Source organism: Mesocricetus auratus, unplaced genomic scaffold, assembly GCF_017639785.1.
Source record: "Mesocricetus auratus isolate SY011 unplaced genomic scaffold, BCM_Maur_2.0 Super-Scaffold_6730, whole genome shotgun sequence".
Taxonomy (NCBI): Eukaryota; Metazoa; Chordata; class Mammalia; order Rodentia; family Cricetidae; genus Mesocricetus; species Mesocricetus auratus.
The window spans coordinates 17,605,845-17,632,681 of record NW_024429184.1 but is presented as its reverse complement, the minus strand read 5'-3'; the positions used below and the strand labels follow the sequence as shown (position 1 = coordinate 17,632,681).

Genomic DNA, 26,837 nt, shown 5'->3' with positions numbered 1-26,837 from the left:
GGCTTTTCATGTACTCTTTTGGCTAATAAACCGTGTGCTGATCAGACTGGGGCTGAAGAAAAGCCATGATTGAGAAGAGATAGCACCAGTGGGGCAAACCCTTCTGTGCCTCCTAGAGACAAGTATTTCCCTGGGGTCAGCACAATGAAGCTCATATAGATAGCTGTTGTCCAGGGCCAGGCTACGTCTCAAGCCTACAGCAGAACTTGACGTTCTAGGAGTTACCACATGGTAACTGGTTTTGAAGGCACAAAGGGGTCATGGAGAACAGCTGAAGCCAGACATCATGTGGCAGGGTCCAAATCCCTACAGAGAGCACCGGAGAGGCCACTGATGAAGGGGAAGCCTCAGTTGCAATGACAGCCCCACAGTATTGGAGAAGCCAGAACTTCAGAGTGTCCAACAATGAGAAATGCTGGTGTGGATGGATCCAGCCTAAAAGAGAAGCTGTGTGCCCTGTGGATACCAGAATTGAAGATGTAAGGCTGCTTGAGCTCTCTAGAGCCTGGAAGATTACATTATGATTGAGTTCCCCGTTTTGGACATTAAGCTGCAGGATTTGGTTTTGCCTTATTAGTATAGCTGCTTTTATGCCCTAGTTCTTCCCTTTTGGAATAAGAATGTTTAAGTATGTAACTTGTTTTTTATCTTGCAGGAACTCACAATTAAGAAACTTTGGACTTTTAAAGAGACTTTGGACTTTTGAAGTGTTGGAATTTTTGAAGACTTTGGGGGGCTTTTTTGGAGTTGGACTATATTTTATATTAAGATATTACCATGATATTTGGGGTCAAGCAATGTAAAATTATTGTTCAGAGTGATATGTTTGTGTGTTAACTTGACAAGGGGTGGGTTGTGCTGGTTTAACTGTTAACTTGCCACAACCTAGAATCACCCAGGAAGAGGATCTTAATGAGGAGTTACTTAGATCAGCTTTGGCCTGTGGGTGTGTCTGGGGGGGGATTAGTCTGATTGTTAATTGATGCAGGAAGACACAGCCCACCATTCCCTAGGCAGAACATCCTAAACTGTATGAATGGAGAAATGCAGCTGAGCAGCAAGCAACATGCATGTATTCATTTCTCTCTCCCATTGACTGGATATGACTAGCTGCTTGAGTTCCTGCCTTGACTTAAATGCAATAATGAACTGTAACCTGGAATTGTAAGCCAAATAAACCCTTTCCTCCTCTATGCTTCTTTTTGTCAGGCTATTTTATCATAGCAACAGACATGGCCAGGGTCCTGTGCTGAGCTTGTATCCCTAGCCCGGGAAAGAAGTGTTCTTTAACATCTTGTTGTACAACCAGGGATGTGTGGCATGTGCTTCTCCAGCTCCCAAGATGATATATTTCTGTAGCCTGCCCTTGTCTCTTTATAACTCTTGATATCTGTAACACGTTTTCAATGTTCTTTTATCTTTAATGGACATATTTTTCCTGTGCTTATTTCCTGTGGTGGTTCTTAAGTCATAGTCCTTCATGTGCCTTCTCAATTTATTGGGTTTTTTTTTTTGGTTGCTTTGAGGCAGGATTTTATATAGCTCAAATGGTCTTGAACTTGCCATGTAGCCAAACACCTTGGACTCCTGACCCTCCTAGCAAGCATGTGCCACTAGATTTAGTCTGTGGGTTTTACTTTCTCTGTCAGCTTATCTGCTATAAAATATTTGTATTATCTTTATTCGGTAAATAATTGAATACCTACTTTATATCAGGTAATAGACTAGGTATGGGATGACTCAGAAGTTAGCCTTTGTGGATCCATCATTCAGGGATGAGTGGGTAGACAGAAGCAGACAGTTGTAAGTACAGTGCTGTGAAGAGTGTGGAGTGCTAGGGGGATAGATCTGCCAAAGACAGTCATTCGAGAGGAAACAACACTATAATGGACAGTAATGGGTAACAAGAGCGCAGAACATAAGCAGAATGTATCCCTAATTCCAAAGCAATTGGGAGTGTGTGTGTTCTCAATCTGGAGGATGTCACTGGGGCTGGACGTGTTAGTAAACGCTTGTGATCTCAGCATTAGAAAGGCTGACTTGAAGGAAGACAGACTTCATTTCATGTCAAAATAAAAAGGCAGGTGTTACTGGATAAAACTTGTTTCCTAATTTCAGCGGCTCTTGAAGGAATTTGAGTGAATACATAAAAGTAACTTTGAAGCTGAGCATAATAGCACATACCTGTAATCCCATCACTTGGGGAAGTAGAAGCAGGAGGATCAAGAGTTCAAAGCCAGCCTATGCTACATAAGACCCTGTTTCAGCGGGGCAATGGTGGTACATACCTTTAATCCTGGGACTCGGGAGACAGAGGCAGGCGGATGGATCTTTGTGAGTTTAAGGCCAGCCTGGTCTACAGAGTTCCAGGATAGCCAGGGCTACACAGAGACGTGTCTCCAAAAAGAAAGAAAACCTTTGATCTAGTAGTAAGTTTCCAGTGTTTTTCCAACAATGGGAGGCCTAGAAGCAGGTAGTTTCCCAAGAAACAAAATGAGTTGAGAGTTCCTGTTACATCTTCATTTTTAAAAAATTATATTTGTGGGCTGGAGAGATGGCTCAGAGTTTACCGAGTTCAATTCCCAGCAACCACATGGTGGCTCACAGCTATCTACAATGAGATCTGGTGCCCTCTTCTCAAACATACATGCAGGCAGAATACTGTATGCATAATAAATCTTTTTTTAAAAATTACATTTCGGGCTGGAGAGATGGCTCAGAGGTTAAGAGCACTGACTGCTCTTCCAGGGGTCTTGAGTTCAATTCCCAGCAACCACATGGTGGCTCACAACCATCTACAATTCAATCTAGTGTATATGTAATAAATATATCTTTAAATAAAAAAAAGTTACATTTCTATGTGTGTGAGTGAGAGTGAGGGGGCAAGGGTTGTGTGCCACAGAGCTATGTGTGGAGGTCAGATGACAGCTTACAGGAGTTGGCTCTTTGCTCCTGTATGGGTCCTGAGAGTTGAAGTCAATTCGTCAGGCTTGGCAGCATATGCTTTTACACACTTAGCCAATTTGCCAATCCTTGGCTTGTCGTTTCTTTATGACAGGGTTACCTGAAGTTAAGAGACCATCAGCCAGGAGATGTGATGGAATAGTTGAATATTTAATCATGTAATTCAGCCCTGCAGCAGTGCCAAGAGCATCCCTGTCCTAGCATATAAGGGTTGGTTTTTCAACTCAGAGACCTGTGAGACTGGGTGATGGCATCATCTCATTCTAGTTTGTCCTAGAGGTTCTGGGGGGAGGGAGGGAAAGTTGAAATGTTAAAGCGGGGTCTTGTGCTCAGGCTGATTTCAATCTCAGTCATCCTAACTGTACTCAGACATTAATCATGTACCACCATCATGGTTACAGCATTTCAAAACTATTCCCTAGTTACCTGGTCTCATCTGTTTATTACCCATTTATTAAGAAGTTTGTTGGGTCACGTGTGGCTGCTGCCACAGCTTTATCCTTAAGCAAAGTTTCCATTTTTCCCCCGCCCACTTGGACACCTGGACCTTATTTTATTTTACGTTATTTATTTGTTTGTTTATCTATTGGTTTTTCAAGACAGGTTTTTCTCTGTGTAACAGCTCTAACTGTCCTAGAACTAGCTCTGTAGACCAGGCTGGCCTCAAATTCATAGAGATCCACCTGCCTTTGTCTCCCGAGTGCTGGAATTAAAGGCATGCGCCACCACTGTCTGGCAAGGACACTGGACTTTGAAAATCAACTGTTGCCAGGCAGTGGTCATGCACACCTTTAATCCCTATACTTGGGAGGCAAAGGCAGGTGGATCTCTGAGTTCAAAGCCAGCCTGGTCTACAGAGCTAGTTCCAGGACAGCTAGTGCTGTTACACAGGGAAAACCTGTTTCAAAAACAAAGAAAATTGTGTTTTCAGTTAAAGAAGTTTTGGTTTTTTGGTTTTGTTTTGTTTTTATCTTTATGGATGTGTATAGTGGTACCCAACTTTAATCCAGTACTCAGAAAACAGAAGCAGGTGGATCTCTGTGCTTTGAGTTCAAAAAGAAAAATTTATTTAAACCAGGCACTATGGCACATGAATAGAATCCCAAAATCAGGAATCCCAGGCCACCCATGACTGCATAGTTTTAGGTCAACCTGAGCTATTGGAGTTCCTGTCTCAAAAATTCCTCAACAGGGCCAGCCATATGGCTCTGCAGGTAAAGGCACCTGTCATCAAGTCTGATGACCTGAGTTTAGTCCCTGGAACCTTCATGCTGGAAGCCTGAGAACCAACTCCTGCAAACTGTTCTTTGACCTCTACATGGATGCCATGGCACACACACTAAATTAACATATGTCAAAACAAAATAAGGAGCTCATTTTCTGAAGAGTCTAAGGTCTAAGAACATAGCTCAGGGCTACAGTATTTGCCAAGCATGCATGAGGCTCTCAATTCAGCCTCAGTACTGCAAAAAGTAAAAGGTAAAAGAATGCATTCTAAGAGTGAAAATTGACCCAGAACACACACAAAGATGAGAATTTGGCTGCTTCTCTCTCTCCTAGTTACGAAACAACATTCCCTGTCACCTGGTTGATATCTCTTGCGGATTACCCTGCAATGCCATGCTACCCTGTGGGATGCACAAATGTCAAAGACTCTGTCACAAAGGAGAATGTCTTGTGGATGAAGCCTGCAAACAGCCCTGTACCACACCCAGAGCTGACTGTGGCCACCCATGTATGGCACCCTGCCACCTCAGTTTACCCTGCCCTGTGACAGCTTGTAAAGCCAAGGTAAGTGTTGACTCAGCTGCTAGTGAATTCAGAATTGACCGCAGTGGCCCCTGTATATGCATCTAGGAAGTGCAAGTCACCATTGAAATGGTACAGTCTGCATGATACTGGGAGGCACTAAACCTCGTGAACAAGAGATATGATAGGACAGACAATAGCTAAGTGAGGACCCGGGTAATTAGGACTCTGGTGTCAGAGAGTACTTATGCCCTCATGGAAGGTAAGTGGGGGTATAGTCTGGTTGAGAGATCAGCAAGGGCCACTGAGGAGATGAGAGCCGAGGCGTCATCTGGACCTTGGTTGGACCTTTGCCAAGTGTGCAACCCAGATTCCAGGTTTGCTCTTTCAACTGGGAATAAGAGAAGTACATTCCAGAAAGGGGCGTTCAGTCTGCATGTTCGGTGGTTAGCCTCTTCAGTCTCTGGAGAAGCTGAGCCGACTCTTCTCTGTATGCTGTGGTTTGGGAGGGGCTTTAAAGGGGAGCCCTGCCTGATTCTCACAGTTCTCTTGCGGGATGAGTCACCCCCTGCTCACTACTGTTTCAGGTGGAGTTACAGTGTGAGTGTGGGAGGAGAAAAGAAACGGTCATCTGCTCCGAAGCATCCGGCACCTATCAGAGGTCAGTGCTGCGTAAGGACTGAAATCGGTGTGCTTGACAGGGAGTCATGGGTTAATGCTGGAGACTGAGCCCAGGGTCCTGCACGTGCTGGGGAAATTGATGCTCTGCCACTGAGCTATAGCTCCGGCCCTAAGAACTTGGTGATGTTTGTCGTTAATTGGAATTTGTTTTTTGTAAAATTTTGCATGTATTATCTGTGTGTGTGCACATGCATGTACATGTGTGTACACACACATGGCACCATGCATTGTGGAAGTAAAAGGACATCTCAGGGAAGTTGGTTCTCCCCTCTGTGTGTTCCAGGGATCAAAATGAGGCTGTCAGTCTTGGCTGCAAGCTCTTTGACCTGTTGAACCATCTTGCCAGTCCTTTGGAAGGTTTTTAAAGTAGAATTTTACATCTAGGCTGGAGAGGTGGCCCAACAGTTAAGAACACTTACTATTCCAGAGAACCTGAGTCCAGATCCCAGCTCAGACAGTTCACAACTGCCTATAATTCCAACTTCAGGGAATCCAGTGCCTGCTCTGGCCTCATCTGACACCCACAAAATCACATGGCATACATACACACAATAATTAAATACATAAACGGAAGAAAATGAAAGTAGATCTTTAGAAAAAAGATGATTCTAATGTATCCGAGGGGCTTTAAGGGGCTTTTTCTGGGCTGGTGAGCTGGCTCACGAGGCAAAGGCTCTCCTGCAAACCTGAGTTCCAGCCCTGGGGCCTTGAAGAAGGAAAAAGAGAACAATTCCAGTGTCCTGTGACCTCCATGTGCATCATCGTGACATGTGTGCCCTACCAACACACACACATCATGTATATACAATAATAATGGGTTTTTTTTTTGGTTTGGTTTTTTTTTTTTTGGTTTTTACGAGACAGGGTTTCTCTGTATTGTTTCGGAGGCTATCGGTCCAGCCCGGCCTCGAACTCACAGAGATCCGCCTGCCTCTGCCTCCCAAGTGCTGGGATTAAAGGCGTGCGCCACCACCGCCCGGCCAATAATAATGTTTTAAAATACTTAATGTCGCTCTTTCTGCTCGCTCCTCTTTCCTGCTCTCTTTCCCTGAGGCGCCCCCTCTTCTCTTCTGTCCTCTCTCTGTGTCTCTGTGTGTCTTTACCTCTTTTCTCTTTCCTTCCCCCTTTCCTTTCTAATAAAACCTCTCTTTCTCTCTCTCTGTCCCTGTCTGTCTCTCTCTCTCTCTCTCTCTCTCTCTCTCTCTCACACACACACATATTTATGTATATATGTATATTTATATTTAAATGCCTTTTCTTGCTTTTAATTTGTAAAAGAAATACTTCACTTCCTCATTTCCAACTCTTTCCTCCTCTTTTTCATCTAATTACACCATGAGATAGAAAGGAAAATGTCTTTTAAGTTAGGTAAACTGCTTTACTATTCTACATTTTTTTGTTGGTGGCACAGCTAAGGTACTCTGTCTCATTACAAGCATGGGATTTCTGATTATTCTGGTAGATATCCTTATAACCTAAAGTATTGACACCCATGTGGTTTTACAGAGGTGAAGTATTAAGGAATGGTTGGCCATGTATATCTCTTAACTATATGTGAAGGTATTCCATAGCTATATGACAACAGGCTTACATAGATATCTGGTTGACTAATTGTTGGTTTTATATGTTGGTTTTTGGCTTTTGAGACAAGGTTTTACTTTGTAACTCTGGCTGACCTGAACTCACTGTGTAGACTAAGCTAGCTTGGAACTCACAGATCTACCAGCCGATGCCTCCCAGGGCCTGGGATTAAAGGCATGTGCCACCATGTCTGGCCTGAATGCTCTGGAGATAGAAAGTTGTGTTAAAGCCATGATGGTGGCTCACCTTTAATCCCAGCACTCAGGAGGCAGAGGCAGGAGGATATCTGTGAGTTCGAGGCCAGCCTGGCCTACAAATCAAGATCCAGGACAGCCAGGGATACACAAAGAAACCCTGTCTCAAAAAAAAAAACAAGAAAAAAAGAAAAGAAAGTTGTGTTAACTCTTCCCTTCCTGTGCAGCTGCTTAGAATCAAACTGAGGACATAAACCATAAGCGTGTCTGTAGTTCCCCTGTAGTGCTACAGTGAACGTGTAGTGACAGATGAGCTTCCAGGGTCCCAGAACTGTCTTGTGGTAGGTGAGCTTTGAAGGAAGCGCCCGTGTCCCTAGCATGGGCAGGGTCTAATGATGCTGAAGTACCTTTTGTATCTTTTCTATATTTCAGAATAGCTGCTATTTCTATGGCCTCTAAAATAATGGACATGAAGCTTGGAGAGTCAGTAGAGATCAGCAAGTTCATTACCAAGAAGGAAGTTCAGCAAGCCAGGTAATTTTGGAAGTGGTCTCCCTTCTCCAGTTCATCAGTCTCTACAGGGACTCTCCCCGCCCTCCACGGTAGCGCCTCAGACAGTTGGTATTCAGGACACTCCACCACAACACAGTGAGTCCTGCTTGGAACACAGCAAAGACTAAAGTAGGTTTCCCAGGCCTCACTTCAGGGATTGGACAGAGAAAGCAACGGGGACCTAAATTTGTCTAGTCCAGCCCACAGAACCAGGATCCAAAGTGGTGGCTGTACCTAGAAAGGGAAGTGGGGGGCAACCTCAAGCCTGCAAAGGACTGCTAGACTCCTGTGAGGCCTGCTCATCACCCCTTGAGAAGGGGTCCTTCGGCCGTCTCTGAACTGGGGCTTAGGGAAGATAGTAAGATAAGTAGATAGCCTCATAATTGCTTCCAGGCCTTAAAAAGCTGCTATATTTTGACATAGTCTACCTGAGATTTTCTTACTAGATGGGAGCTAGAGAGCCTGTGCCCTGACTTTTGTTTCATTTGTTTTCCAAGGTTGCAGTGTGATGAGGAGTGCTCTGCCTTGGAAAGGAGAAAGTAAGTGGTTTCAGCAGCTTCTTACTTCTTGAGCCCTGTGGGACTGATGGGAGGAGACAACCCTTCATCACCCTGCCTCTGTTCCGAGTCTTAACTGCTGTCAGCAGAGGAATGTGGTCATTAGAGTTGAACTGTCTGAGATAAACCACTTGGGTAATTTCAGCATGTTTAGAAACATGAGCTGTGTGGTTTTGGGTGTGGTGCATCTTTCATATGCCTCAACATGCTTATTTTGTGACTGGCCAACTTCCTAATCCCAGCAGAGATAAGAGGCTCTAAAAGATGTTGAAACATAAGAAGCTGGGAAGATAGCTCAGTCTATAAAACATTTGCCACACAAGATAAAACCCTGGGTTCAGATCCCTAACACCCACGTAAAAGTTGGCATGCTGACACACACCTGTAACTCTAGCATGGGGGCGGGTAAGGGGTTAAAGGCAGAAGGACCCTTGGGATCTCCTAGCCAGCCAGGAGCCAAATTGGCAAGCTCCAGGTTCAAAGAGAGACCTTGTCTCGAAAAGAAAAAAAAAAAGTGGATCCTAGCACTCTAGAAGCAGGGGTAGGTGGATCTTTGTGAGTTTAAGGCCCAGCCAGGTCTACATAATGAGTTCCAGAACAGCAAGGGCTATGTAGAGAAAACCTGTCTCAAAAAATAAAATACTAAAGTGGAGACTGATGAAGGAAAATGCCCAGCATCAACCTCTGCATGCACAGTGTAAGCCAGGCATGGTGCTGCCTGCAAACCTGTAACCCCAGGACTTGGGAGACTGCAGCCCTGTGTATCTGAGGCCAGTCTGAACAACTTACTGAGACTCTGTCTCAAAATAAAAAAGGCTGAAACTGTAGCAAAGCGGTAGAGCTAGCTAACATGCATGACGCCCTAGGTTCATTCCCTAGGACAATACCCCTCAAAACAGTTTTGATCTTGTTTTCTTTGCGTCTCTCACCCTAATCCCTCGCCCTACCCATTTCTTTTTCTTTTTCAATGCTTAGATGCAAACTCAGGGCCTTACTTACACCAGTCAAACATTAAGCTTGGTTGGCCTTAAACTCACAGAGGTCCACCTACCTCTGCCTCCAGAGTTCTGGGATCCTTTTTGTTTCTTGAGACCAGGTCTCTGCTTAAATCTAGAGGTTGCCAATTTAGCTACTGGCTGGCTCGGAGATCCCAAGCTTCCTTCTGTCTCTACCTCCCTCCTCCCACCCCGGCTCGTGCTAGAATTATAGACTGTACCATTGAACGGCATTCCCAGCCCTGGTTTGTTGGCTGGCTATCTGGGTTTTGTTTGACAAGGTCTTACTGTGTAACTCATGCTGACCTTGTACTCCCCATGTAGGCTTTGCTTCCTAAGAGCTAGGATGTTGGGATCATAGGTGTGTACCACCATGGCTAGCTGCCACTTTCACTTGGCAATACATGTTTCTGTTAAATGTGAACTTAACAGTAACATTGCTGATTTAACGGAGTATGCATATGTTCGGTTCTTGTGCAGTCTGCCAAACTGTATTGTACCTTCTCTAGCAGTGTAGTAATTCCTACTGCTACACATTTTTTCAGAACTTGGAATTGTTTTTTTTTTTTCATTTTAGTTATGCTTCTAACTATATATAGTTGTCCCTCATTTCCCTCGATTTGACTCTACTGAGTAGTGCTGTTCAAAGCTCTTGTCTTCTTTTTTTTGTTTTTTTGTTTGTTTGTTTGTTTGTTTTGTCTTTTTGAGACAGAGTTTCTCTGTGGAGCCCTGGCTATCCTGGAACTCACTCTGTAGACCAGACTGGCCTCAAACTCAGCGATCCACCTGCCTCTGCCTCTCAAGTGCTTGCATTACAGGTACGCACCACCACCCCCCAGCTAAAGCACTTGTCCTTTCAGAATCATCTATAGCCAGGTTAGTGGTACACACCTTTAATCCCAGTACTCAGGAGGCAGAGGTAGGCGGATCTCTGAATTTGAGGCCAGCCTGGGCTACAGAAGGAGTTCCAGGACAGGCTCCAAATCTACACAGAGAAACCCTGTCTTGGGGGGGGGTATCATCTGTAAAATGTGAACTAGAAAGTAACTAATGCAGTGGACTCAAAGAGGACCTCCAGAGCCACATCTCCTTGTTTGTAGTTGAGAGACAGAACTAAAAGCCGTCAGTGCTGCTCAGAGCTGTGTGCTGGATTCACATCATACATTCACAGAGCGTGTGACCTCTGACAAATCACATTTTTTCAGGCTGGCCTTGAACTTATGAAGATCCATCTGTCTGTACCTCCTGAGTGCTGGGATTAAAGGCATGCACTAGCACTGTTTGACCCTTATTTTCTGTTATTTTTTAGATGTATTTATTTCATGTGTATGAGTGCTTTGCCTGCATGTGTGTATTTTCACTGTGTGTATGCCTGGTGCCTTCACATGTCAGAAGAGGGCTAAGATCCCCTGGAACTGGAATTATAGATGGTTGTAGGTGCTGATAACCACTCCTATGTCTTCTGCAAGAGCAGTAAGTGCTCTTATCACTGGCCTGTAGAGTGCAGCCTGCCCCACCATCCGCCTGGGCCCTGCCACAATTGCAGTCCCCAAATAATACACAAGACACTATATTAATTATGAAGCTGTTGGCCATTTGCTTGGTTTCTTACTGGCTAGCTCTGACTTAAGTATTTACCCCATAATTGTTAATCTAAGTATTTCTCTTACCGGAGAAAGGGGTCCGGACCTCTTACCCCTATGGCAGCTACATCGTGGCTCCCTGTGTTTCTCTTTCCCAGAATCCTCCTTGACTCCTAGTCCTACCTATCTTGCTTCCCTATTGGCCAACAGTGCTTTATTCAACAACCAATAAGAGACAGATTTACAGAATGGCATCTCCCATCACTGGGCCATCTCTCTAGCCCCCTTACTCCTTTTTAAAAGATTTATTTTTATTGTATGTATGTGTCTGATTTTATGTCGCATACGTGCAGGTGCCTGAGAACCTGGCATCACACAGATGCTGGCACCTAAACTCCGGTTCCCCAGGAGAGCACAAGCCACTCTTGACCTGAGCATCCCTCCAGCTTCATTATTTTAAGCATCAGAGAAGGTCATCTCCTACATACCATTCCACTGACCTGAAGACCAGCCGCCTTTCCCTCGGCCATCCGTCTCTCTGCTGTGTTACTTATGTAGACCCAGCTATTTTGCATATTTTCTATGAAAACAATACCATTATTTGGGTATGGGTGTTTTGCCTGTATGTATATCCATGGAGACCAGAGAGGGTATCCACTCCCCTGAACTGGAGTAACAGATGGTTATGAGCCACGTTATGGGTGCTGAGAGCCAAGCCTGAGCCCTTTAGAAGAACAGCAGTGCTCTTAGCTGCTGTCTCTCAGCCCCAACTACATACTATTTGGAGTGAAGCAGTAAAGTCTCATGCCGTCCACTCTGTCTTGGAAGGATGAGACTCTCTCCTTTGTCTCACATGTCCCCAGTAAATAAGCTGCCCAAATGACTGTTACTTAGGCATCTCAGCTGTCTGCTCCACTGATGGCAATATCACAGTATTTGTGTCCATGTAACCCTTGTAATAGCTCCAGAGACTAATAGCTTTGGGTTTGGTTGGTTTGGGTGTTTGTTTTTATTGTTTACTTGCTTACTTAGGGTGTGTGTCTACCTGTGTCTTCTGTCTGTCTGTCTGTCTGTCTGTGTCTGTGGTTTTTGCTGACTGGTTGGTTGCTTGGCTGGTTTTGAGATATGATAATTCTAGTGCTTGAGAGACTGAAGCAGGAGGATTGCTGTTCAGGGCCATCCTGCCATATACTCTCCCTGTTTCAAAACAAAACATCCAAAAGACCAGGTATAGCTGCATATACCTGTAGTCCCAGTACTTGGAGGGTAGAGGCAGGATGATGAGGAGTTCAAGACCTTCCTTGGCTCTTAGTGAGTTTGAGTCCAGCCTGGAATACATGAGACCCTGTTTCAAAAACAAAGTGTGTGTCAGGGGTGACTTCTGTAGTAAAAAGGGGTGAAGGCCGGGCGTTGGTGGCACACGCCTTTAATCCCAGCACTCGGGAGGCAGAGGCAGGCGGATCTCTGTGAGTTCGAGACCAGCCTGGATTACCAAGCGAGTTCCAGGACAGCTTCCAAAGCCACAGAGAAACCCTGTCTCGAAAAACCAAAAAAAAAAGGGGGGGTGAAAGTTCTTGACTTACATAAGAATGTATGCTAATATTACTACAATCTTGGTGAGCTAATGTCCATCTCTTACTGTACCAAACTTATAAATTAAACTTTATTGTAGGCTTGTATGAAAACAAAAGGCAAAGCTGTGTGGGACCGGGGTGTAGCTCAGCTAATAGAGTGCTTGCGTGGCATGCAGGCAGCGCTGGGTTTGATCCCAGCACCACATGGGCCTGGTGTGACGGTGAGCTCAGGCGGAGGCAGGATCACAGTCATCCTTGGCTACGTAAGCATTTTGAGGCCAGCCTGGCCTACGTGAGACCATGTTTCAGTGAAAGGTGCAGTGTTGGGAAGATAGGTCAGTTAGAAAGCACTGTCCACACAAGCGCGAGGCCTAAGTGTGCTTCCCAGTGGCCATGCAAAAAGCCAGGTATGGGGACACGCGTTTGCTGTCTCAGTGCTGAGGAGGAAGAGACAGGATCTGTGGGACTCACTGGCTAGCCTGGCCAAGACCCTGGTCCCAATGAGAGGTCCTGTCTCAAAAACCAAGGTGGGGCTGGAGAGATGGCTCAGAGGTTAAGAGCACTGACTGTTCTTCCAGAGGTCCTGAGTTCAATTCCCAGCAACCACATGGTGGCTCACAACCACCTAGAATGAGATCTGGTGTCCTCTGCTGGCGTGCATAAGATTGTATACATAATAAATAAAATATTTTTTTAAAAAAACCATGGTGACAGCATCTGAACACAACACCCAGAGCTGACCTCTGCCCTCCACACATACACATGCATGCACGTACACTCCCTTTCCCCCAAAGCCGGAATGTTTGGATTCAGGCATCCCTAGAGACTTTCGCAACAAATGACCTGTGAGTAAGAGAGAAGTGCTGTTTATTTTCCCTCTTCTTCCCCTTATATTTGCTTATTTCTCGATCATTTTCAGGAGGTTGGCAGAGGCCTTTGACATCAGTGATGATTCTGACCCTTTCAATGTGCGTTCTTCAGCATCAAAATTTAGTGACAGTTTGAAAGATGATGCCAGGTATGCGACTGGTTATCCACTTTCCTAGCTGTGGCTTAGCAGCGTTCCAGTTAGTATAAGATACGGTAATTCATATGGGTTTCTTCTGTTAATTACACCAGATAAAGTTAACTTAGGTTGCAAGAAATCACATGAGCTTGTGCTTGTGGGGTGGTCCCCACAGTGAGAGTCCAGACCTTCCAAGGGCTCCGTAGGTTGTGCTGAAGATGGTGGTTGAGCCTCCTCTCACCCCAGTCTCAGTCCCTTCTCTGGGGCTGTAGCTTTCCTTCTGGCTCTCTAGTGGCTGTTTCTCCTCCTCCTCTCCTATCCGTTTCTTTCTTTCCTTTGTCGTCGTTGTGCTGTGACTGTTGACTGGCAGTTCCTCACCTCTGCACTCTCTCTGTCAGCATTGTCTCCTCCCTGTGGAGGCAGAGGCTGGGGGGAAGATGTTCCCAGAAGAGCAAGAACAGATGGAACTAACTGATGGTTTCTCATTTCAGGAAGGACTTCAAGTTTGTCAGTGACATTGAGAAGGAAATGGAGATGCTTGTGGAGGCCGTGAATAAGGTGGAAGTAAACTCATCCAATTGGGCATTTCTCTGAGGCCAGCTTAGTCTAAAAATAATACTAATAATAAATAAGTTCCAGAAAGACAATTAGCCTAGAGGGTTGTAGGAAAAGGTTGGAAATTCCCAATGCCCAGCCATTGTAACACTCATGGAAACCTGGATTGCTTCCATCATTATAGAAAAAATGTCTACATTTAAATTAAGTGTGCATTAAAAATAACCCTTGGTCAGACATGGTGGCACACGCCTTTAGTCCCAGCATTCAAGAGGCAGAGGCAGGCTGATCTCTGTGAGTTTGAGGCCAGCCTGGTCTACAGAGTGAGTTCCAGGACAGCCAGGACCACACAGAGAAACCCTGTCTCAAAAACAAGCAAAAAAAGAAGCCTCAGCAGTAACACTTGGATAACTGAGTTAGAAGACATGCAAGGCCCCTTGGGTGACAGAAAGGAGAGCCCCACTCAAAGGTGGGGCAGAAACCCTTGTAGGGAAACTAAAGATGAAGGTCAGGGGGGCAGACTGAGGAGAATGGACCCTAGTCCGCCACAGATGTCCAAGTGGTAACTCTAGATAGAAAAGTAACTAGTGAACACCATTTATCCTACCACTCGGAAACAGAGACGGGTGGGTCTCTGTGAGTTCTAGGCCAACCTGATCTACATGCCAGGTAGCAGGATAGCCAGGGCTGCGAGATAAGATCCTGTCTCCAAAAGAAAAAAAGTAATTTGTTAGAAGTAGCCAGTACTGCTTTGGCCCCCTCTCCAGTCATGGGGTGTGAGGTCCAAGTGGCTGTTTCCCTCATGCTCTTCCACCGCCTCCCTTTTCCCTTTCTGTTCCCACTTCCAGCAGGGTACTAACCTGAAGAGGAAACTCGGTTTGTTCCTTTTCTGTGTAGGAAACCTGAGCAAATGGGTTTCTATGTCTGTGTACCTATGTCTGATACTTAATGGCTTGAGTACACACAGGCTCCTATGGGAAGTGAGTTTCTTGCTTAAGTCTCTGTATCTAGGCACATCTTGGGAATACCATTCCTGTTACGGGCTCCCTCAGGAAGATCACCACCACTACACCACTTCTCTTTGTCTCGTCCCTGGCTGTCTGCCTTCCAGATGTAAGTTAGGAATGTGTCAGAGCCCTGCTCACACACGCAAGTAGTGAAATGGAAGGCATTTTGAACTCTATAAATTTAGTCACAGACTGACGAGATAGTAAAAGCACTTGTCACACACAACCTGAGTTTGATCCAAGAACCCACAGTGAAAGGACAGCAAACTCCCAAAGTCATCATCTGACCTCCACAGAACAACAATAGTAATAAAGATTCAAATATAATAAATAAGATATAATAAAGATTCAAATGGGAAAAAGTAAAGTAAAATTCAGTCACCTTGATTAGCTATATTCTTGTGGTGTTACAGGTAAGTCACGAGCGTTTTCTGTTTCTAGGGGATGGTGCTAATCAGTGTTCTCTTCTCCAATCAGGGAAAGAATAATAAGAAAAGCTACTGCTTCCCCCCCATGAACAGAGACCACCGCCGAATCATCCATGACCTGGCCCAAGTCTATGGCCTAGAGAGCGTGAGCTATGACAGTGAACCAAAGCGCAATGTTGTGGTCACCGCTGTCAGGTGGGTTGACCTTGCTGTCACTGGGAGAGCTTGTCAGCAGGGTGGGCACGATGCCAACAGTCGCTGTGTGCTTTTGTTACCTTCTCTTCCTCCTGGAGTGATGCAAGGGCAATACGTTTCTCTGGAACAGTCTTTTCACCATTGCCTAAAGATCCAAGCCAGAGAGCAAAGTCCACACCTCATCCCACAGGGCAGGGACACACAGACACCCAAGTCCACAACTGCTCTGATCCTTTGCAGACGCCGGAGGCAGCAGGTGGAGGGGTGTGAGCAGGATGCTGCTGGTGGCTTCTACACCCCCACCCCCCACCCCACTCCGTCTCCTATTCCTTCCTCTGACCTCCCCGGCTCTAATCTTGGTGTGACAGGGACAGAAAGAATGCTGGGCTCTGACTCAGCTGTCATCAGAGGAAATGATGTGTGAGACAGGACTGGACAGGAAGGACCTAGACTCACATCTGAACCTGAGGCTGTTGAGAGCCGCACGGTGAAAAGTGGAGAGTGGCATGGGACGGTCAGGGACCTGCTGGGAGGGTGGACGGGACAGCTTGGGACAGGTGGTGTCCGGTGTGCTCCGTGTCTCTCTGTTCAGCACTCTGCTTTCCTCCTCCAGAGGGAAGTCCATGTGTCCTCCTACCACGCTGACCAGTTTGCTCGAAAGGGAGATGCAGACACGGCCTCCACCCCCAATTCCTCATCACCGACACCAGACAGACAAGTAAGGGTTCTTCGGCTGCTTCCCGGTAGAACTGTGTGGGCACAGGAGCTAGGAGTGGTAGCCGCTGGGGCTGTCTGCCATCGCTGGCCTCCTGGGGCTTGTCTTTAGGGTGTGAATCTCCAAATAGGCTTTGAGTGGGGCATTTGTTCAAGACAGTAATGCCTTAAGAGAATAGCCACTTGGGCCAGCAAGATGGCTTAATAGATAAGGCACAATCTGACTTGGATCCCAGGACCCACATAAAAGTGGAAAAGACGATGAACTCCATAGAGATGGCCTCTGACCCCCACACACACATCATACTCACAGACTAGTAACAGTGAAAAAATGTTTTAAATGTTTGTTAAAAACAAGAGACTATTGAGAGTCATTGAATATAGTTTCCACAGTGTAATCAGGAGGTGGTGGCGCATGCCTTTAATCCCAGCACTCGGGAGGCAGAGGCAGGTGGAGCTCTGTGAGTTTGTCAAGTTGACAACAGATTGAGTTCCAGGACAGCCAGGGCTACACAGAGAAATCCTGTCTCAAAAAAAAAAATTCATAATGGAAGACTAAAAAGCATTTATTTCTAGTGTGCATGCGCGCTTGTGCATGCGGGTGCGCACATGCCCCACATGCATGTTTGGTGCCCACAGAGTTGTGAAGAGCCTGTTGGAGCTCCGGCAGTTAGAGTTACAGATGACTGTGAGCTGCCATGTGGTAGTGGGAATTGAACCTGAGTTCTTTGCAAGAGCAGCCAATGGTACTCATAACCTCCAAGCCATCCGTCCAGCCTGGGTTTCACATTTTGCTCCAGCTACTTCTCTAGGGTTTGAGTGATTTCTATGGTAAAAATGTTGTTTTGATATAAAGAACAAAGCAGGAATCTGCCAGGAGTTTTTTCAGATTAGCAGAGGAAAATCGTCTTCCTTCCTCTCCCTGTCTCCAGAGGTGCCCAGCCTTGCCCCTGAGCCAGGGGAGATGGCTGAGAGTTACTCTGAAACCCATGGGTCCCCTTCCTCTGCAGCCTTCCACACAGTAGTCCTGGAAGTGCCTCTGCTGTGGTCCCTGCACAGAGCCTCTGCACAGGTGACGAGCGTAGTTTACAAGATCATCTTCAGAATGGTCACCACGGTGCTCCTGTGGGCTCAACAGGCACAGCCTTAGCCACGAGTACCTTCTCTTTACTCTAAACCAGGTAGCCCAGATAAGGGTCAGCAGAGTCTATGCATCCAGATAGGCAGTGGCTTTTAGATTCAGGTTTGGGTTTAGGTTTGGTTTTTTGAGACAGGGTCATATATTGTCCTTGGTTTCAAATTTGCTGTATAGGCAAGGATAACTTTGAATTCCTGATCCTCCAGCCTCTACCTGAGATCACAGTTAGGAAGTTGTTTGGAAAACATGAAACCACAGTTTTATTCATTTCCACTTAGACTCAACCATGGGGAGACATTAGCCTGCTGATGCCATACATATAACCTTTCTCTACCCCCTTTGCTTGATTGTTTTCTATGTAATTTTGGGGGGGTTCGAGACAGGGTTTCATGCTTACCCGCAGATCCTTAGCTTTCTAAAGACCTAGGTTTATTTCCCAGAGAGGAAAAGACTGACTGTTCTTTGCTTGCTCTCAGGAATCCCGGAAGCAGTAATTTACAGAAGATAGCTAAGGAGCCAGTGATTGACTACTTTGATGTCCAGGACTGAAGAGACAGATACATTCAGATAAAAGAATGACTGTGTGGTGGAGACTCACATGCCAGCAGATAAATCATGCTCATTCCTGCTGCGTAGCTGAGCCCCAGCACACATACTGTCTTGTGCTGGCACATCCAAAGCATGAGTGTCACAACCCCTTGTCCACCCCTGTCCCAGATAGCTCACTGCCAGAGTGGCTGTGTGGCTCCTGGATTTGTAGTCATGATTGAAGAGGCGCCTTGCCCCATCACTGGGATTACTAAGGGTTGGGGGCATCATATTTTATTTGGATAAACCAGCATTTTTATCCCAAACTGGGTTTGTGCACAGAGCCATAGTCTTGGTTGTCCCAGTTGTTCACCTGCTAGGCTTCACATTCTGTGTGCGGAAGGACACATGAAGTACCGACCACAGGTGAACATGTCTGGAATCATACATGACTTAAACCATCTTATCCAAGACTTGCACTGAAAACTCCCGTGTGTCTCTGTAGACTGGTCAGGTTATAGAGTTCCATTTTCTCAAGTCCCCACGGCATTCTTCCACCACATCACCAAGCCTACCCAGGGACAGTTTAACTGCCCCCATAAGGGTAGGGACGTGGAGCAAGCACTTCGCACATATTCACGCTGTGGGGCTATGTATTGTCCTCCCTAGTTGATAAAGACTCTCACACAGACAGCTGTCCTGTGTTGCTTTTTCCTAGGCCTTCAGCAGCCACACCAACTCCCTGCCTCTGAGCTCTGAACGGCTGTTTGAATGTTCAAAGAAGTATGTGGGCAGTCCAGCGCTGATGCCCAGCAGCCTACTGTAGGCATTCTTCTGTTTCCTGTACAGCAACTGTGTGGCCATCTTTATTGGCCCCTCTTCATCACAGGATGGACTGGGTTTTTTTTTGTTTTGTTTTGTTTTTTGAGACAAGGTTCCTCTGTGTAGCCCTAGGTGTCCTGGAACTCACTCTGTAGACCAGACTGGCCTCGAACTCACAGAGATCCACCTGCCTCTGCCTCCCTAGTGCTGGGATTAAAGGCGTGTGCCACCACCGCCTGGGCCCAAATCATGACTTTTACATATTAGAAGATGTTCTGACTTTCCAAGGCATTTTAAAGTCAAAAGGAAAAAAAATCTGGATTTAGTCATGGACTTGGTTCGTCTCCCTGACCTCAGGTGAAAGAGTGTACAAGGGAACTGTGGGTACCAGCACAGCCATCTAAATGGCTCCCAGCCCCATGATCTCCGCACGTGTTCTTTATGGACCAGAACTCCCCAGAGACTGGCTTCTTGTCTCAGTGAATCTGCATCCTATCTAGCATGGCTGGCCCCTTTCAGCCTTAGGACCATCCAAGTGGACAGTGGGATGGCATATGTACAGCCAAAGATAAGAAGCCTTCCTGACTACAGGTCGTGGAAAGGCAGCTCAGATCCTGTCCCGCCATGTTTCAAAGGCCAGAGTAGAGGAGGAAGGCTCGTGGGCGGGCTGGCCTGGAGAGTTAGGTTTGAGAGGCTCCTTCCTGTGCTGCTGGACTTTTAAGTTTCCTGTTCAAAGGGCTGGGGACCTTGCTTCCTAAGGAAAATGGAGCATGTACTTCCTCTTCTAACGGGACAGGCTGACTGACCAGGCTGGCATCTCAGCCTTCACTGGACCATCTTTCTCAGTTACCACAGCAAGAGAAAGCCCTGCTTCTCACATACCACATGCCCTCAGCATTCCTGTACCATCTCCCATGCGTTGTGGAAACCGAGGTTCCCCAGAAGGAGTTGGGGAAGCACTCAGACCAAGTCTGGAAGAAACAGACTTCTTGGGATCACGGTGTGTGCCACATCTAGGCTGGTGTGCAGGCCTAGAGGGGGCTGAGTCCCCAAGAAAACGAGCCCTCGAAGTGTCCACGTGTAGAGCTCACCTGGCAGTCCTCCCCAGGGGTCCAGTGGGACAATGGTTCTGGCCTGTGTGCTGCCCCAAGCCTTCCGGGCAGTCGTAGACAGGGTCCAGGAGGTGGAATGTCTCCAGGTGCCGCAGGTGTCACACCAGGCCTCCAGCCGAGACCTGGGCACTCAGCATGTAGTGTGGGGGAGGGGAGCAGTGCAGCTGTGGTCAAGTGGCCCTGGCGAGTGCAGGAGCTTCCGGACCACACTTTCCTCTGCTGTTCCCAACACAAGAGTGGAGGAGTCCAGAGTCCACCTCTCCACACTTTCCCAGGAGCCTTTTCTGTCAGTGGACAACAATTAACAAGACAACCACCTGACCAAGCATGACCACTACACCCATCTACTCATCCAAGTCCTAGGGAGCACGCTAGGCCACTTTCCCAAGGTCACTCACAGACATAAAGCAAGTTCTCTGGGCTCCCGTGTCCTCACCAAAGCACAGAGGCAGCTTTTTTGGAGTCCCTGGGGGCCCATGCTGGCTGGGCAGGATGGCCCAACAGGCCCAGTCAAGTGGGTAGGGAGATCCACCAAGTCCCCCAAACAAGCTGAACCTCTCGGGTAACAGGACTTCGTCTACAGTGGCCACTAGAGTGCAGTATAGAACCCTAAGCCAGAGGGTGGGAGTTCTTTTTATTTTATTTTATTTATTTATTTATTTATTTTTGGTTTTTCGAGACAGGGTTTCTCTGTGGCTTTGGAGGCTGTCCTGGAACTAGCTCTTGTAGACCAGGCTGGCCTCGAACTCACAGAGATCCGCCTGCCTCTGCCTCCCGAGTGCTGGGATTAAAGGTGTGCGCCACCAACGCCCGGCCGGAGGGTGGGAGTTCTTACAGGGTATCAGGAAAGCACTGTAGTTCAAACATTTTAGTAACGGTTTCCAGCCCGCCCCCCACCTTTTTTTTTTCTTTGAGACAGGACTTCTCTGTGTAGCTCAGGCTGTCCTGAAATTCACTCTGTAGACGAGGCTGACCTCAATCTCCCTCTGCCTCCCAAGTGCGATGCACCACCACACTATACTTTTTTTTTTTGTCACGTTATTTTCAAGACAGGGTTTCTCTGTGTAGCTTTGACTGTACTGGAACTCGCTCTGTAGACCAGGCTGGCCTCGAACCCAGAGATTCTCCTGCCTCTGCCTCCTGGATGCTGGGATTAAAGGCGTGCACCGCTGCCACCTGGCCTCTTTTCTCTTTTTTGCTATTTTTCTCTCTGGTTGTTGATACAAACTATAGACATGGGGAGAGAGCAAGTCATGCAGACACAGGGACAATAACTACTCCAGGCAGCAGGGACAGCATCGTAAAGGCAGGGTACCACACCATGAACTGTGGAGCCAGTAACGGAATAGCAGGTATCCAAAAGTTAACAGAGGGAATTTGATAGAGTCAGGCCTTGTTGGTCAATGGACAACTTTAGGCAGGATGGTGCTTAAGATCTAGCTCAAGTTTTCCAGTGGATCCAGGGTGAAAGCAATGACCCTATTGCTCTTCCAGACGACCCGAATTTAGTTTCCAGTACCCAACTCATAACCTCCAACTCCAGAGGGGACCTGTGTCTCTGGCTTCCATGGGTGAGCACACCCCCCACCCCCTGCATTAAGACCACTGCAAGGACAAGGATCTTCAAAGAGGCTGTCGCCCAGTGCCGTCATCCAAGGAGGCAGTGATGGTGGTGGGGTGGCGAGGACGGCTGGGTTCTGGATAGTTTGTAGACAATACTTAAAGGATTTGTTGGCGGCATGTGGAATGTGGGATGTGAGGAAAAGGACATGGGGATGATTTCTGAGTTTTTGGTCAGAGTAGCTAGAGGACTGAATTTGCCATTTACTCAGGAGAGTGTGGGAGGGACAGGCTTTGGAGATGAAAATCTGCCCAGTAGGCGCCTATACATGGAGTCAGGTCTGGAGACAGGGCGGGGCTAGGGAGCTAATTTGGGGAGCTATGATACATAATGGTATTTAAAGGATGGTGAGATTATGTCCAGAAAGTGGGCAAAAAGAAAATTCTAGGACAAGCCCAGAGCACCCTTTGATGCAGGCGACAGGGCCGGGCAGAGGACCAGGGCAACGGTGCCTCCGCTACTCCCTGCCTTCCACCCTTGGCCCACACCCCTGAGCCCTGGCCGCTTTTCACTGAAGCCCGTCTTTGATGTAGATGACTCCAGCCTGGTGCAATGAGCTCTTGCAGATTCTTCAGGCCATGCTACAGCACAAGGGAAATGCCAATAGCAATGTTCGCTGAAGCGCCTTGTTTACAAGTACGCAAACGCAAGTCCAGAGTCTCCACAGCCGCTGCAGTTTCAGAAGAGGACACTTGAATGTCGGGCTTTTTAATATAAGGAGGGAGTTTGTTGCTTTGTTTTCAAATAGTGTCCATGTTGCCCTGCTGCCTTCAAACTCCGGGGCTAAGCAGTCCTCCTGCTTCAGTCTTTTGAGTAGCTGGGACTACAGGCCCTGTGCAGCTATGGCTAGCTGCCTTATTTTGTGTGTGCGCGTGCGTGCGTGTGTGTGCGTGCGTGCTGAGGTCATACCCTTAGACATATGGACCTTGACTGTTGGAGAAGTGGATGAGAGATTGCTTGGTAAATTTGGCAAGCATGAAGACCCATGTGCCAGGCAGCAGCCAGTCTCCATGGCAGAAGCGATGTGAGGTGGGAGCTGTTTTCCTCTTACCTCAGGTCCTACAGCTAGTGAGTGGCAGAGCAAGTACTTGGATCCAGGCTGGTGGCTTCACTGGGCTTTCAAATGTCCCAATATGGTCCTAATGTATTAGGACGGCAACTCTAAGACCTGCTATAAGGTCAGTCAGTGGAGCCACAGTGAGGACACAGATGGGGTGGTCACAGCCTTCCCCATAAAGGGCATCAGCAAGAGGCTTGGGCTGAGGTGTCTGCAAGACTCCATCTGAAGGTCAGTAAAGACCAGCCAGAGCAGAGCGCAGCCAGCATCCCTAGGAAGACCTAGAGTAAGTGGGAAGGCAGGCCAACAAGGAGTGATCCCTGCACTCAGGAGGCAGAGGCAGACGGATCTCTGTGAGTTCGAGACCAGCCTGGTCTACAGAGCGAGTGCCAGGATAGGCTCCAAAGCTACTCAGAGAAACTCTGTCTCAAAAACAAAACAAAACATCAGAAGCCAAGGAGTAAGGGACTCTTCCCAATGCTAGACAACAGGGCTGAGCACCAAACCAGAGTCCCAGAAGAGCCCAGCATGGGACTGGTTGTTCCCACCTAATCCCCATCACCCTTCTCAACAACAGACGCAACTGGAGAGGGGACATAACATGACTCTTCAAGGTGCTGGAAAGGTCATCTGGGAGGCCACCAAACACCAACAGATCCAACTCTCATTGTATAGATTGGAAAACAAGGGGCACGCAGCCAGTGTGTGCTGGGACAGGAAGGACGGCAGAGAAACGTATTAGGAAAAAGCCAAAAGGCTGAGCCCCGCGGGTCCTGTGACGCCCACCCTGCCCATCCTGGCTGCTTCCTTCCTTCCTGTGCTGAGACCTGCCTCTCTCCTCTGTGGACTTCCTCAGCTGTGCACCACACTTATCTAGTATCCCCTGGGCCTGGCCTTCAGCACCATTGTACTCCAGCCGATGGCTCCTCCTGCCTCCTCCGGTTCCCGCTTCCTATCCCCTCGGCATCATCACTCACACGCCATGGACAAGGTCTAGCCTTGAAGCCAGATGGCATCTGCCTCAGTGCAGACTTTCAACCGTGTCTACTGAGAATGGATAGACCTGGTCTGTGCTCGGGGTCAAGCCTGACACTAAGCAGAAACCGAAAGATGTTAGAGGAACCAGTTATGGTCCCACGACTCTGGAAGCCCAGCAGGAGGGTTACCAGTTAGAGGCCAGCTTGACCTACAAAACAAGTCTCCAAATTGCAAACAAAAGGCTTATTTCAGGGCCAGTGTGATGGCTCAGCAGGTAAAGGCACCTGCACGGAGTGGGTGCGGAGAGAATCTACAAAGGAGGCTGTATGTGCCTCTCATGTGTTCCTCTAGAATGCCACAATGAAAACGGGTTCATGCGTACTAGGCCGCTGGGGCTGAGACAGGAGGAGCCGGCCCAGGGTCAGGAGAACGCTGTAGAGCTGGCTGCAGCCATGTGACTGCCAGCTCTTTCCTGATCACCTCCAGCTTTGGTCACTGGCTTTCGGCTTCCTAAGTGCGACAGCAGATACATTCAAGCCTTTCCCTTCCCTTCCTGATCCCATGTGATCCCAGCAGGCCCCGTGCCTGTCAACCTTCTCGTGCTGCGATGATTTGCTCTTTAGAGTTTCTGCTTATTGCTTTTGTGGCACTGGGACCGAACCAGAGCGTCCTGCACATGCTCACACCTGCCACAGCGTTCATGCGCAGGTCAGAGAACGGCTTTGGAGTCTTCTCCCTTCATTCATCACATGGGACCAAGGAATCAAACCCCAGGAGGCAGGAGGCTTGGCAGCAAGTCCCACTCCCTGATGAGTCATCTCACCCCACCTCTTTTATTATATATATAATATATATACTGGTTTTTTGAGGCAGGGTTTTTCTGTGGCTTTGGAGGCTGTCCTGGAACTAGCTCTTATAGACCAGGCTGGTCTCGAACTCACAGAGATCCGCCTGCCTCTGCCTCCTGAGTACTGGGATTAAAGGCGTGTGCCACCAACGCCCAGCTTTATATTATTTTTTACTTTTGTTCTGAAATAGGATCTCACTGAGTTGCCCAGGCTGGATTTGAACCTTCAGTATGACAAGTGTGAGTTACTGTGCTCAGTTCAGACTTTTTTTTTTTTTTTTTTGGTTTTACAAAACAGGGTTTCTCTGTATTGTTTTGGAAGCTTTCGGTCCAGCCTGGCCTCAAACTCACAGAGATCTGCCTGCCTCTGCCTCCCGAGTGCTGGGATTAAAGCACTGCCCGGCTCTTTTTTGTTTTTAAATACATGACATGTACACATATGAGTTTATAAAACAATATGTTCAGTCATATAACAAATTCATAAATGTAATACTAGAACTAGAGAATCATTAAAATCTTACCTGAAACTTGTGCTCTGAACACCCTCTAGAGAAATCATCTCTCCTTTTAAAGGTTTATTTATGTATTATGTATATAGTGTTCAGCCACCATATATCATTACAGGTGGTTATGAGCCACCATGTGGTTGCTGGGAATTGAACTCAGGTCCTCTGGAAGACCAGTCAAGTGCTAAAACTTCTGAGTCATCTCTCCAGCCCTCATCTCTCATTTTAAAATAATTTTATCACAAACAGGTGTATATCCAGAGAATATATTGCTTATTTTCAACTGTACTGCATGGCTTTATGTTTTGTTGTTTGTTTTGAGATGGAATCTCACTCTATAGCCCAGGCTGTCTGGGAACTCACTATGTAACCCATGGCCTCAAGCTCACGGCAGTCCTTCACACATGCTGAGCAAGCACTCTACAAACTGAGCCCTGTCTCCAGCCCGGCACTGTTTTCTATGCCCACAAAACGCTGCCCTGCCAGCCTGCGTCCTGCGTAGGGATTGATCAAAACCCATCCACAGGCCACAGTACCGGCCCCCATCAGCCTAATTGCATCATGACGGCTCCATAGGTCCATCTGTCCCAGCTCCAGTGTCCAGCACTCTACAAGCTTTTAAAATCGCACCTTGTCTTCACTTCCAGAAGGAAGTCCCTCCAATTCCCCTGTCCTCTCAGGGTATAAAGTGTGGCTCTCAGCCCCAATAAAAGACACTTCACACACTCCCACCCCACCTACCCCTGCCAACACACACACACACACACACACACCATACTCTCACACACACTCACACACATACACACTCACACACATACACACACATGCACACTCACAGTCACACACATACTCACGCACACTCACACACATACACACATGCACACTCACACACACTCACACATACACATTCACACACACACACCATACTCTCACACACATACACACATGCACACTCACACACAGTCACACACATATACTCACACACACTCACACACACCATACTCTCACACACATACACACATGCACACTCACACACAGTCACACACATATACTCACACACTCACACACATACACACTCACACACATACACACACAGGCACACTCACACACAGTCACACACATATACTCACACACACACACACACACAGAGTCCTCCGATACAAAGGCCCAGCGTCTCCCATCATGCCTTCCCAGGGCCTGCACACAGGAAGAACTCAGCACTTGTGGAAAGCAATGACAGGACAGAAGGATGCTGCTGGAACCCTGTCTGACCCCACCAGCACTTGGTCCCCTACGCCTGCTTCCCTCTCTCAGGAGGTTTTTTCCATGTCTCTTAGCCCATTTGAAGGATTGGTCAACTTGCTTCCTCCTTCCCAACTCTGGAATCAGCTACTCCTCCTATTGGTAGGAAGGAGAGAATTAGAAGAGGACAACCCCATAGACGCTTTCACTCCACACCAAGCAATCCTAAGGAAATAAAAGCTGATTTTTTGGGGGAGGAGGAGTTTCAAGACAGGGTTTTTCTGTGGCTTTGGAGGCTGTACTGGACCTAGCTCTTGTAGACCAGGCTGGTCTCGAACTCACAAAGATCCCCCGTCTCTATCTCCTGAGTGCTGGGGTTAAAGGCGTGCACCACCACCGCCTGGCCTGGAAATGGATTTTTAAAATTTCAGTCAGGCATAGTGGTGCAGGACTTTAATCCCAGCACTCAAAAGGCAGAGGCAGCTGGATCCCTGTGAGTTTCAGGCTAGCCTGATCTACATAGCAGAGTCAGTCAGTAAGAGAGAGCCTGTTGAAGAAGGAGGAAAAGGAAGGACGGGGGGAGGAGAAATACACACACACAGACACACACACACACACACACCACAGACAGAAGACATAAACATACACAGT

The 26,837-nt window shown here is 47.3% G+C and overlaps 1 protein-coding gene across 2 annotated transcripts in view; it reads left to right on the top strand.

Moving 5' to 3' along the window:
• The window catches only part of Nfx1 (nuclear transcription factor, X-box binding 1), a 63,038-nt gene extending 44,346 nt beyond the window's left edge, over positions 1–18,692 (top strand). The window contains exons 16-24 of one of the 2 annotated variants that reach the window (XM_040740142.1): positions 4,525–4,755; positions 5,301–5,374; positions 7,602–7,703; positions 8,219–8,260; positions 13,350–13,448; positions 13,928–13,994; positions 15,476–15,621; positions 16,235–16,339; positions 17,950–18,692. In XM_040740142.1, the coding sequence (XP_040596076.1) occupies positions 4,525–4,755; positions 5,301–5,374; positions 7,602–7,703; positions 8,219–8,260; positions 13,350–13,448; positions 13,928–13,994; positions 15,476–15,621; positions 16,235–16,339; positions 17,950–18,022 (939 nt within the window). In that variant the 3' untranslated portion in view covers positions 18,023–18,692. Of the gene's footprint in view, positions 1–655; positions 1,194–4,524; positions 4,756–5,300; positions 5,375–7,601; positions 7,704–8,218; positions 8,261–13,349; positions 13,449–13,927; positions 13,995–15,475; positions 15,622–16,234; positions 16,340–17,949 lie in introns of those variants that run through there. The other variant, XM_040740150.1, reaches the window with a different exon arrangement.
• Positions 18,693–26,837: the final 8,145 nt, after the last annotated feature.